At 36.5% G+C, this 13,503-nt stretch overlaps 1 protein-coding gene across 1 annotated transcript; it reads right to left on the bottom strand.

Moving 5' to 3' along the window:
• Nucleotides 1–820: 820 nt before the first annotated feature.
• foxq1b (forkhead box Q1b) lies at nt 821–2,178 on the bottom strand. The gene has a single exon (XM_060864998.1). The coding sequence runs from the start codon at nt 2,068–2,070 to the stop codon at nt 1,168–1,170; it is 903 nt and encodes a 300-aa protein (XP_060720981.1). The 5' UTR covers nt 2,071–2,178; the 3' UTR covers nt 821–1,167.
• Nucleotides 2,179–13,503: the final 11,325 nt, after the last annotated feature.

The raw sequence follows: 13,503 nt of genomic DNA, 5'->3' as shown, positions 1-13,503 counted from the left end.
AAAACATATGATATAAAAATATGATAGGGAGCTGTGAAATGCTGTGGTTTTTGTTCACTCCATCCATGGCAAGATTTTATAAAGAAATCACAGTGATGCCTACTTCTCTGACATTGATGGTTGATGTTTTAAGTTTATCAGGCCACAGAGCATAATGTTTGATTCCTCAATTATTCAGATGTTATAGTAAGAAATTAGATGCTTTTGACCTTTTGATTAAAGCAAAGCTCATATCTAAGAAAAAGGTAAATATACTCTTGAAGATGTTTTTAACGTACATCTAGGCCTGTAGAGAAATGTTAATAAGGTTGTAATAATAATAATAATAATAATAATAATAAGAAGAAGAAGAAGAAGAAGAAGAAGAAGAAGAAGAAGAAGAAGAAGAAGAAGAAGGAGAAAATTACATTACCATTCTGGAACAGATTTTAGAAATTTTACACAAGAAATTTGTTGTAATTCATCTCATGTAGTAACAACACAAACAACAACAAAAACATTAATAATAATAATATTAATAATAATAATAATTAGTAGTAGTAGTTGTAGCCGTAGCAATAGTATTGTGGTGGTGGTGGTGGTGGTGAAGAAGAAGAAAAAGTAGAAGAAGAAGAAGAAGAAGAAGAAGAAGAAGAAGAAGAAGAAGAAGAAGATACTCGTGTACATTTTGTTACATTTGGTTATGTGGCTAAACATTAGCACCTGTGCCAAGATTTTTTATTTGCATCAAGTTCTCAGAAATAATTCAAGATCTTTATTGGCAAACTTTACAGGTTCAGTGTAAAAAAAAAAAAAAACAAACTTGAAAAGGACACACACGTTTCTCAGGGTTGCATTTCTTTCTTTATTTGCAAACATATCAGTGATACAGTTCTGTCCGTCTGATGGAGCACAGCTCACACAAATAATCTCCACATATTAACATCACTAAAGGTTTCCGTCCATATAACTTCACTCATACAAACTATATACATGTAAATACATACAACATTTCTCCAGTCGTTTATGATAAATAAAAATGTAATTAGTAAACACAAGTGAATGCAATGCCTGAACATTTAGAAGATTTGGATTTTGGAATAGTGAAAGATACATTAGTTACAGCAAATCACCAAGTTTTCAGACCATACAACAGAGAAAGTGCACATAACTGGGGTGTATTGTGTCTCATGAAAGTAAAGAGTCGATTCTAAAAGGGTGGTACTGGGAATCCTGTGCAGTGTAATGGGAAATGTGGTGATGATGCAGATCCTGGAGCTGACTCTCGAAATCAGACACGCGTTTGGTTAAGTTTGAGGAGTCGCATCTGTCCACTTGAGACGCACGTGAGACTTCAGAGCCGACATGGAATAACGGTACGGTGACCAGTGGATAGCTCATGACCAGCGGCATGAGGTGAGATCCTGCAGGCATCATTAGCTCAGTGCCGTTAGAAACTCTTTCTTTTGCTTCGTCTCGACATCTGAATGGTTTACTGAGAATGCTGTCGATGGCGAAAGAGCTCGAAAACTTGGTGCTGTTCCTGGTGTTCTCGTCGCGCACTGACATGGTGTCTCCATCCAGCGTTTCAAAGTCTTTTGGGTTTTTTTTACCAATGCGCTTCCTCCTGCGTCGGAACACGCCATCCGCGAAGGTGTACTCGCTGTGTGGGTTCAACATCCAGTAGTTGTCCTTCCCCCAGGGACGTGATGGATCTCGCAGTACTTTCAGAAAGCAGTCGTTCAGCGACAAGTTGTGTCGCACGGAATTCCGCCAACCGGTGTAGCTGCCTCGGAAAAAGGGGAATTTTTTCATCAAGTAGTCGTTTATCTCGGCCAGCGTTAGGCGGCCCGTGGCCGAGTCTCGAATGGCCATCGCAATGAGTGCGATGTACGAGTAGGGTGGCTTGGGCCTGCGGGTGTATGGCTTAGCCGTGCGGGCGGAAACGCACGCCGCGGGGGCCGGGCTGTTAGCCGCGCAGTCTCCGTCCGAGCCCAACTCCTCTTCGGCGCAAAGCGTTGAGTTCACTTCAGCCTCTCCGAGTGGGTCCTTCTCCGAGATGCGAGTGTTGGAGAAAACCTCCAGCTTCATGTTTTGCTTCTTGCTCAATAAACAGATGCTCGATAAACTACCACAATACTATCCCTCGTCCTCTGCAGAGAAAAACTCATTGGAGAACTGAGCGCTACAGCAGCAGCTTGTTAAATATAATAACCGCTACAGGCCAACCTTCAGGGGCGGGTCTTTTTCAAAGCGCATGAATTACCGCTTCTTCACCTGCTGTAAACGTGTGTGTGTGTGTGTGTGCTTGTGTGTTTGTGTGTGTGTGTGTGTGTGTGTGTGAGAGAGAGAGAGAGAGAGAGAGAGAGTTTGGAAAGAGTGATTCATTATTAGAAATAATGATTTATTATTACAAGTCATTCATTTATTATTGGTGATATATCTTTAGGCGTTTCTGAATATTAAGCTTGTCAAACTATCCCTTACCTATATCAAGATTTAAGATATTCAATTCTTCATTGTATTGGATAAGGGATAACAATAAGAAATCTGTTATAGTGTTATTAAATAATAAAAAAAAAACATTCTCTAAACAAGTAAATTAGGTAAATAAAATGCATAAAAAAATTATAGTGTTTGCGAATTTGGACACACTGGACACAAGGAGAGATTACTCTCTGACATCTTTAGCCATGGTGCCTGGAGCCACAGTAGATAGTTCCAGGGTACAGGGTTCAATCTTGAGCATTAATGTGTATATTAATGTGTGGGGCTCTATTAGACCACCATAATATTAACTATAATGATGTTTGAAAACAAAGTGTAGAACAATGTTTTCCAAAGCATAGTCTGATAAAGTGCTGGAGGCTGTTGACATTTTAAAAGAATGGTAAACCATCAACAGTCATGTGTCAAAACATACATTTACCTGCCTGCAGTGCTATGCAGCATGTTTTTGCAGAGCTTCAGCCTGAAAATATAAGTGCATGAAAACAATTCACAGTCTAGTCTAATCCTTGCATATTTTTTACCTGTTAGCATCCAAGTACGTAGAATTTGGGCATGCTTTTAGGAAAGAAGCCATCATGTACTTTGGATGGCTGCCAAAATGAAAAGCAATGCGTGCAGTTGAGAACGGCTAAAGAGGAGAAGCATTCTCATGGTACAGGTGAGCACAAGGTCACTGACAGGTCAGTCAATTACTGTCTCTATTTAATCTATTCAAATTGAGTCTGGATCAGGGTAGGAGACTAATTCAGAATTTGATTCAGATTTAATTCAGAAGTTGCTTATTAGCTATGATTTTAAGTGTGTCAGGAGAGGAAAAACACTTCTTGCTGCTGTGTTGTGACCCTACATGACTTGTGTTGAAAGAGTAATATCAAGGTTCTTCTACAATGGCACCCCCTTGGTGGAATCAACATGCCCTGGTTATTCAGGGGAGGCTCAACTGGGCAGCTGGTAACATTTCCACCTTGCAGCTCCAGTCTCAGCTGAGCTCTTCATCTGTGTGGAGTTTTTCAAGTTTACATAGCCATGTGGGTTTTGTCTAGGTTCTCAGGTCCTAAAAACATGCTGGGAGGTCGATTAGGGAAACTAAATTGCCCCAAGGTGTGAAGGAGTGTGTGCATAGTGATGGACTGGCATCCCATTCATGGCATATACCCACCTCATGTCAAGTCTTCATGGTATGGGATCTGGATTCATCATCACCATGCAGAGAATAAAGTTGTTTGAATGAATGAATGGATGGTCATTTAGAGCCTTTAGAATCATTCACTGTCTTCAAATATGTTTCACAGTCCAGTATTGCCCACTGTGCTCGTCTTACTCTAATTCACTTATGATAAATCCCAAATAAATCTAAACCCCTATGTACTGTAGTGTGCTAAATCATGGCATAGTCCCTTCAGACTTTATGGCCAGTAGGAATCTTCTATTATTTGGCATACTTATTCCATATCTCGCTCTCTCTCTCTCTCTCTCTCTCTCTCTCTCTCTCTCTCTCTCTCTCTCTCTCTCTCTCTCTCTCTCACAACTAGCAGAGGTGAGACTGCTGCAAAAGGTCATGTAAAGTTAGTTGAGTTCCTCGCGTGCCATGAGGCAAGCTATAATCATTAAACTGTCTTCACTGCCACACCTACATGCAGCCCACGGGATATTTTCTTCCATGTGAACAATTTTCTTTAGCAGTGTGTATTTTGCCAGGTTCATCGGGCAGGCAAACAGGTCTCTGCAACTTGTGGGCTCAACACACAATCATAAGCACAGTATAAAACCACAGAATCAGTCACTCAACCCGCTGGGTGTTTTATGATCAAGGTGGTGACATGAACTCATTATTGTTGCATCTAAAGCACCTTTAGCAAGCATGACTGTCCAAATAAGTCAGTCTCAACAACCGATAGAGTAAGACTGTATCTATATAGATCATTTAAATAATCTGTATAGATCATTTACATAATATGTCATAATATTTTATATATATTTATATATTATCAAATATGAAAAATACATCATTGCATTTGAGAATGACATTACAAAGTAATTTTGATTTTGCGGGTCGAGTAAAAAGTGCCCATTTCCCCATTTGGAAATGTATAAGTGGAAAATTTCTTAAAACCTGAGTCTGTAAATGGTTTGTACTTAAATCTTAATTCTATAATTACTCCAGAAGTTAATTTTAAAGTACAAGTATTTTCCACCCCTAAAAATACTTAAGGTTTTAAAACATTAATTTAATTAGACAGCATTAAAAATGCAGGTCTGGTCATATAATTGTTAAATAATAGTGTCATGTAATCATTTTTATTAAATATGGATACAGAGATGAGATCATATTCAGTTTTTGATTCATAGACATGTAACATAGATCAGGTTAGTAATCTATGCTGATCTGAGAGTTTCTACACTTCTGAACTACTGATCCTAAAAGAACCTTCAGCCCAGCTGTCAAGCCCATTTATAAACAGTTCACGTTCAGCCGTCAAACCCTCTTATAAACAATGTGACTACGGCTTTATTTCAATCATTCCTCTCATGAATCGTTCCGTAATAAATCACATCCTGATGTACAAAGTTGACCACATTTTGTTGAGCAATTACAATGCATCTGAATAATCCTGACTGCATGCAAATGCCACAGCTGCTTCTGATTTTGCAGCCATAACTAAAACAAATACAAATCTGGTCATTTGGCCTGAAGAACAGCTCCGGACCACTTTAGTCAGATTGAGTTTCTGCTCTGTGTTTAGTCACTTCCCTTCCCTTTCCCAAACAAAATGACTTCCAGCAGCCTAAACACTCAATCAAAGTTGACAGTGAAATTTAAAGCATGTCTTGACTGTACTTTATAAGCATGTTTAATGTTTGACAAATAGTAAAGGAGGTGTGTTACATGACGTGAGTTGAGCTGATATTTATGAGCCTATAAATCTCAGAGAAAATAAGAAACATGGTTCTAACTGCATCACTTTGATTCTGGTATCTGGAGCCTATCTTTATTCTGAGAATTGCCCAGACATCTGGTAGTGCAATGAAAATGAATTGTACCGAATACAATTAAATCTGGTACAGGTAAGATCAACAATTACTCATATAGTGTGAAGATTTATTCCATCCTTTGCTATTTTCTGATGCTATACAGGTGGTATCCAGAACTTTGCTGTGTATATGAACTCCTTTTCTACATGGTTCCAAGAAAAAGTAACAAAACATCCAGCATTTACTGCAAGGAGGATAGAATGACATAAAGTGCTTGTTCCACATGAGGAATCACAATGAGTATCTATTTTGTTGTGTGCTTTGCAACTCAAACATACATATTTTCCCTCATAGCACACCAAGAGTATAATTTTACCAAAGAGAACATGGTGTTTAGATTGTCGTTAGGCAATGCAGTGAATTGAGAATTTGTCAGTGATGACTTTGGCATCGATACACTCGTGTTGTTCACACCTTTTCAAACCATGCAAAAGCAACTTTTTTTACACGACAATCCTCTCTCTCAGGCACCCGTTCTTTTAAAAAGAAAAATAGGTGAAAACACTTCTCTTAATAGTCTTCTTTTTCCTACAAACTAGATTTGTTTCTACAGTGCATGCAAAATTGAACCTATGATCGTATCCAAGTGTAGCTGTTTAAGCCTGCATTAAATACTTCTTGACTTTTTGACCTGTTGGGATTTGGATGTGCCTGTCATGATTCTAGCACAAAAACATGACAGCAGCTTCTGGCATGATGGCTTGTCTTCCTTCAAGGTTTGCGGCATCAGTGCAAATTAAAATTACACAGCTATCATCTTATTAACTTTTTTTTTCCTTCTTTCACTGTTTAAGTTGGAATTATTGTTTAAATTACAGTTAATGCAATCTGGATGTAATTGTGTGTGTGTGTGTGTGTGTGTGTGTGTGTGCGTGTGTGTGTATGTGTGTGCGTGTATTATTTTGAGTATTTTAGAAATTGCTGAAAACCTGAGATTTTTACATATAACAAAAATAACTAAAAAGCTGGTTTGAATTGACAGGAATGCTACAATAAATTAAATAACTACCCTTTCCGATCATGAGCTGAAGAATATCTCAGAATGAACAACCTCATTGTCATAACTTGAATGGACTACTGTACATCAGCAGAAGACCACATCAGGTTACACTCATGTCAGTCAAAAACAGGGATCTGTGGCTAAATATGAGGCCTATGCTCAAAGAAACTAGACAGCTTAGAAACTAGACAGATTTGAAAATGCTACTTGGTCTTCTGTCAGTCTTTAATTGTACAGTTTTTGTGAGCTCAATAACCTTGTTAAGGCTAATAACAAAGATCATACTCTTCCTGATTCAGATATTTGATGTGAACATTAAGTGAAGCTCTTGACCTGTATCTGCATGATTTTATGCATTACACTGCTGCTCACATGATTGGATAATTGCATGAATGTGTAGGGATACAGGTGTTCCTATTAAAGTGACCGATGAGTGTACAGCTAAGCTTAAAGCTGTGGAACAAATTTTGATTATGGAGTAACAAAACAAAACAAGAAAAATGCTAGCAAACGGCTGGTGGGTGGTAATACAGCTTTGCGTGTGCGAGTCAGAGAAAGTTTCCCATTTAATTACATCCTTTATCCAAACACACACCTGCCCAAAATACAGTTTCTGTGGGAGCTACTGCACCTGTTTCATGCATGGCTAGGTTTATTACTCTTTAGCGCTCTCTCTATATATAAATTCCTTAAACTTTTCCCAGCTTCGTTTGTTTGTACTTGTTCATACTTTATAATTTAATACCCTAGACAATATTTGTAGTTCAATTTGTGTGTGTGTGTACATATGTGTGTGCGTGTGTGTGTGTGTGTTTGAGGGGAGGCAGACTTCTAGGTACCCCATTTGAATCATTTGTGAAAGATACAAGCTTTTTCCATCAGTAATAACAAAATAAGGATGACTTGTTTATTGTTCCTTGAGTTCATTCAAGACTGGCAATTATAGAAACTACAAAAAATTAATATCATGTAAGCAATGATGTAGTCATACAGTGAAATTACACTGCACAATATTGTTTGCTCCATTCTAACACAAGATTCAACACATCCTGTAATTATCCAGCACATAAAAATTGCCCATATGGTTTCCAGCACTTGGCTTGTGCTTCAGTGTAGATATATTTTACAGAGAATTTGAATATTAAAAATGTATCATGGGAATTATTTTTATCAGGATTTTCCCCTTTATAATGGGTTTTTACAAATGCCAAAGTAATTTTAGGTATTAGGTATTAAAGCCAGACTTAGTATTAGTGTCTATTTATTGACTCTCTCATTTGTATATTTTACTGCACATGCTTCTATTTAAGTATATTCTCAACTGATTTATAGCATGTAATATAATACATTTGCTTTAATTCATTAAAATGTATGTACTGTATATGTACTAAAGTGACCTAGATAGCATGATCACAGTGTTGGGGCTGTGAAAGCTTCGTTCTTGTTATTGTTGATCTAAAATTGAACTACCACTTGAAATCTAGTCTAGTCTTTCAGTCTGGTATGCAAAGCATAGCTTTAGAGCAATTCATGCTTAAGGATTGGCTGTTTGATGGTTTAAAACCTGTGTGTATTCATGCAAAAGGAATTTTGCTCTGTGTCTGTTAAAAACAAGTCTGTCCTCACTGTGTTCACCTGCACCACATTGAAAGTTCTTAGCTGACACAGACAAGAACAGAGGTCATGGAGAGGTTGTGTGTGTGAGTGTGTGTGTGTGCGTGTGTGTGAACGAGAGAGAGATTCTGTACTAAGGAATGTCTTTGTGTGTTGCTATAATAGGCAGTCTGAGGATAGTCTACAGAAGTTATTAGACTCTATATCTTCGACAATAGCTATAACATGCAGCTTCAGACACCGTTTCTCACCCTTTATCTCAATTCCTCACACGCTATATCCACACAAGGGTTAGGAGCTCAGAGAAAGAAAAAACATATTTCCCCAAATCTGAATAACCTGTCATATTATACACATAGCTTAATTAATAGGTTACTAGATATAAAAAATTACAAGATTAAAAATGATGTTTATTACATTTATAGCTTTAAGCAAATGAACCTAAAGATTTTAAACTGTGATTAGACAGAAAAATATTCGATACAATCTTGAAACACTGAACAGCAGAGTTCAACAGCTGCTATGAAGTCTTTTGTCAAATGATGAAATCAGATCTACAGACTCATGCTGTTTGACGTGCAGCGCTTCGCACGACACGCTCCACCCAGCAAATGCATTGCATCCTGGATATTGTGGCCTTCAGAAACAAGTCTCAGTCAGACAGTCATACAAAGCAATACAAAGCAATTCCAAATAAGTAATTGACTATAAACCTAGACTATAACATTTAAGTCCTTTAACCTTCTAAAAACCTTTTTCAAACTGATATATTCAGTTGTTGGATTTTACATAGAATCTTTATGTGTAACTTTTCTACAGTAACTTCTGTCAGCAGTGTTGCACTAAACCCATGTATAGAATACAGTCCCATGGTGACATTTATTTTAAACAGTCTTTTTTCGTAATTGCTTATTAGCTAACCACATGTTTTAAAAATGCTGTGTAAAAGACTTAAAATGTATTTTGTCAAAACCCTGCTCTGTGGTTCCACAACACAAACATAACCAGTTGTTTTGTGTTGTGTACGTAAGATCGTGTGTATGTGTTTCCGTTGCACTCCAGGAACCTTGGCAACCAACCAAGTTCTGCATTTGTCCAATTAGAGATACAACATTCAATCATCCATCTTCACTAACAGATTTATCTTGTTAAAGAACACAGTGTAGATGGAGCCTGTAATAGAAAAACTTAATGCAAGGCTAAAGAATTCAACCCAAATAGTACATTCTATAGCAGGACACCAAACACACACACACACACACACACACACACCCACACACATACAGTACACAAACCCTTTTTCCTACTACTACTACTACTACTACTACTACTAATAATAATATCATATTGCTGTGGTATAAGTATAAACACTTTGCAACATGAAATTAATTTATAGTAGACTGCAAATGGTCCTATGGCTCGATAAACCTGCATAGATTTAGCTCCTAGAACTCCTCAAAAGCTTGATAATAGGCTAAGAGGCCCTTCATAAACATTATGAGGCGTGTTTATAGAAGAGAAAGGCAGTAAGTTCATATGAGTTGAGATACACCACTTAATCTTTTACATACTAACTTTAATTGAAGTTAGTCATTTGTATTTGATATTTAATTACTAATTGTAATTTTCTTACTTTGGTCTAGGTTTAGTCCTTTCATACTTACAAGAAAACTAACTTACATAAAGCTGATTCGTATAAGAAGGTAGTTAGAGACACTGGAGTGCTAGCAGATGTTGTTGTTGGTTATTGCAATCTTGTATTGATCTGGTTTTAATCTTTCCTATTTGCTCAAATCATTAGGAGGAGGAAGTGAGACAGAACAACAGGGGGTTTGAGCAGAAATTGAAGTAATATGTCTTCATAGTATAATTCACCATTGATCCATTAACTTTAGCAAAACATTTTTCCCTACTTGTTTTGATGGCTCCTTGGTTTTTATGATGCTTTTAAAAAAGTGGTCTGTGTGCTTTGATTTCTATACTTTTTGAGTCTTAGTCCCTGACTTTGTGAACCAATGCCAGGCTGTAATAATTGATAGAGATTTCAATAAAGAGACTTCTGTAAGTCACCCTGAAGAAAAGGCTTCTGCCAATCTCAATCTAAGTGGCATAGATTTAATATAAATATTTGTTTCAGCATGTTCTTTAACAAAGCCTGGAATCTAATTATATTGAGATGTGACACTTTGTACAAAGATCTTTGTACTGTTGAATTAATTATGTGATTTACGATGGCAACTGGTTAAAATCTGGTTGGAAATCTTTTGATGGAAGCAGAAACTAGATTTTTACTCATACCTAACTGCAGATAACTGTATTTCATAAGATATATACCATATAATCCCAATTAAGTACATTTAGTTGAAGTTTGTAACACTACAAAATATAGAGAATGAGATGGGGTGAATATTTGTGCAAGCTGCTGTATATATGTATGTGTGTATGTGTGTGTATGTATATATGTATGTATGTATGTATGTATGTATGTATGTATGTATGTATGTATGTATGTATGTATGTAAGCAGTCATGTAACAGACTGAGACGCATTTTGTCAAAAAAATAACTAAAGTTGAAAGCACATCTTCAAAAACTAAGTTAAAAACACAGCAAATCAGATAACATCAAACACTAGCACACAAAACACTGTGAGGAAAAAACATTAGAGACAAGAAAGGCAGGAGAACATTTAATGTGTATGTTGTTTACTTTGGCAGAAGGATCATTCTGTCTGTTTTAGTTAAAGACTTACTTTAATAAGATTTGTTAAGTGAATAAGCACACAGGAGTAGCACAGTGATTACAGTGATTAGAGCCTGAGAGTTCATGCCCTAAACACTCAGCAGAACTGAAACCTCACTGAAACCTAATCTGGGAATTTAGTATACAGGTTTCTAGGTGAAAAGCTTCATACTTCTGAACTTGGCACTAACATCTGACTTCCTCTCATTTCTATAAATGGGTACAAAATGAGAGGCAAGAATAAGAATAATTTAAAAGGCAAGAGCTGACTGTAAATAATCAGTCTTTTACAGTACAGATTGTGTAGGTGTCTTTAGCCTTAACCACACAGTCAAAGACAGTCTTGGGATTCTCATCAGACTGGATTTTTCCCCCAAACAATTTAGAGAAGAGACAAAACAATTTGAAAATACTCTGCTTAAAATCCATTGTTGTCAACTACAAGGTTAAAAGTACACTTGTAAATAAAGCAAATATAAAGTAGCAGTTTAAAAAATCGTAAATTAACTTTAATGTAGCAAGAAGTTTAGAAGTTTAGTTTTATATATGTGTATTATACTGTCTATTTTAAAAAACACATCAGGAGAAATCAGGTGCAGAAGTTTCTGTACTCATCATAATTTATCATATCTTAGTTTAGGTCTGGTGAAGACAAAACCCTAATTGAGTAACCTATTATAATATATCGCAGGGCTATTCAACAAAAAAATGTAAACTGTCTAAATATTCTCCTCACAAAGGTCCTGACAGGCATCTAACCCAGCTGACAACAGTTATATTCTAAACAACAGTAAAAATTTAAAGTGCTTGATGTCCTTGGGACCAGTTCCACATTTTTAATTTTTTTTAAAAAAAAAATAGAGACATCTATTTTAAATTTGATATAGTAGTTTATTAAATACATAAAAGTCTTCACATTCTGAGCTAATGCCTTTGTTGCCTTCAGGTATATAATTAACCAAATAAATAATAGGTACGTAGTTAGAATAATGGCCAGAAGAGCTTATTGCAGAAGCCATGTTGTTTCATGTTTATTATGACTATAGTTTATTTTTCATATGTTTATTAGCTCTGGTACAGTATTTTAAATTTTTTTAGTACATGATACTAGCTAGATAATGGGTGCATATCTGGACCGTGAGCCAGTTGACCACCACAATGTATTGTTTTACTACAGGTTATGTTACAGTGCAAATATTAAAAAGTTGCTTCTTTTTATCCTTATGACTTCAAGACAGATGTTTTGTCTTGTTTGCTTGTAAGCATATTGAAAGCGCTCAGTGCACTTTAAAAATGATGTGAGAAAAACACAATGGCCTTATTCACATAGACATACAATGCTCAATCTCTTGTATTTCTCTAGTGCTTCTGACTGTCATTTGTATATCTTTGCAACTCTAAGGATCAAATGTTGCCACAGCTTCACATATTAATATAAAACACTTCAGAGCTGAACACTTTAGATTCCTTTCATCTGCTAATGTTTTATATGAGAGACACACACACACACACGCAACACAAAGTTGTGATACTCTTGTGTGCAGAAGACGAGTCAGACTGTTGGGGTTTTTGAATGGGCTGCTTTTTATATCTGTGTTTTTACGTAAACTAATCTTTGAGCAAATATTCAGTCTGCGCCTCAGGTTTTAAGGCATTTTAAAAGTGGCAGTTGTGAAACGCATACACATGCAGGCAAGTACAGCAGGATCAAAGCCTGCAACACAATGTGCTAGATTTAGAATAAGGCCAGCTCTCAGCTTTGCATCCATTGTCTCGTTCTTTTTCTGATGAAAGTTCTTTGAATTCCTGCGCAGTGTAAACCTTTCTTTGTTCAGCACAGGTTAACAGAAGATATACACTCTTAAACATTGCCCTGCACTGTGCTCTGTCTCTTTCTCTCTCTCCTCACCCTTGCTATCAGTCTTTTATTTCTTCCTTTTCATTTATGTTTTGTGGCTCAGTTCTATTCAGATAGACATGCACAGCAGCATCAAACAGTGTTTAGGGTGACTAGGTTGATCATAACTAAGACAATCCCCCGCAAACATCACTTTTCTTTGCATCTTTGCTCACCTTTCCTATTTGAAGTGGTTCTCAAGCCTTGTCGGTGTTTGTGCTTGGGTGTGCCCCAGGTGTATTTGCTTTAAAATGCAAGAAAACATGTCATGTGTACACACACATTTATTAGAATCAAATTAAGTGATACGTGATAAATCTCAGGTCTGCGTCATGACGAACCATTGTGTTACTATGGCTGCAGTTTGTTTATTCTCAGAGGAAGAAAACTTGACAACTAAACATGAGGTAAGGAGTATCTAACTCCAGTGTGATGGCATTCATTAAAGACAGTGTTTAAAGCAGTGTATGTGATTAGTGTCTCCTAATGATTTCAGTGCATTAACTTGTGGCTTATCTGAAGTAATTTAAGGAGAAAAAAGTTCACTGAATGCATTGATGATGTGTCTGAGTCATTGGTTCTGTCCACATAAAGGTTTAGTGAATTGAGAAATGTTTATTTTATTGTAGCAATTTAGATTTAATCTAATCGGGAAATGCCAGAATCTTTATTAGTCAATTAAGCATTCTTAATGCACCATATACTATGTTTTGCAAATATTACAAACA

This window comes from Tachysurus vachellii, chromosome 3, assembly GCF_030014155.1.
Source record: "Tachysurus vachellii isolate PV-2020 chromosome 3, HZAU_Pvac_v1, whole genome shotgun sequence".
Lineage (NCBI taxonomy): Eukaryota > Metazoa > Chordata > Actinopteri > Siluriformes > Bagridae > Tachysurus > Tachysurus vachellii.
Note: the sequence above shows the minus strand (reverse complement) of the source record. Positions and strands in the feature narration are given on the sequence as shown.

What these genes read in the sequence shown, in the direction of transcription:
- foxq1b (XM_060864998.1), bottom strand. Translation starts at nt 2,070, where the DNA reads ATGAAGCTGGAGGTTTTCTCCAACACTCGCATCTCGGAGAAGGACCCA.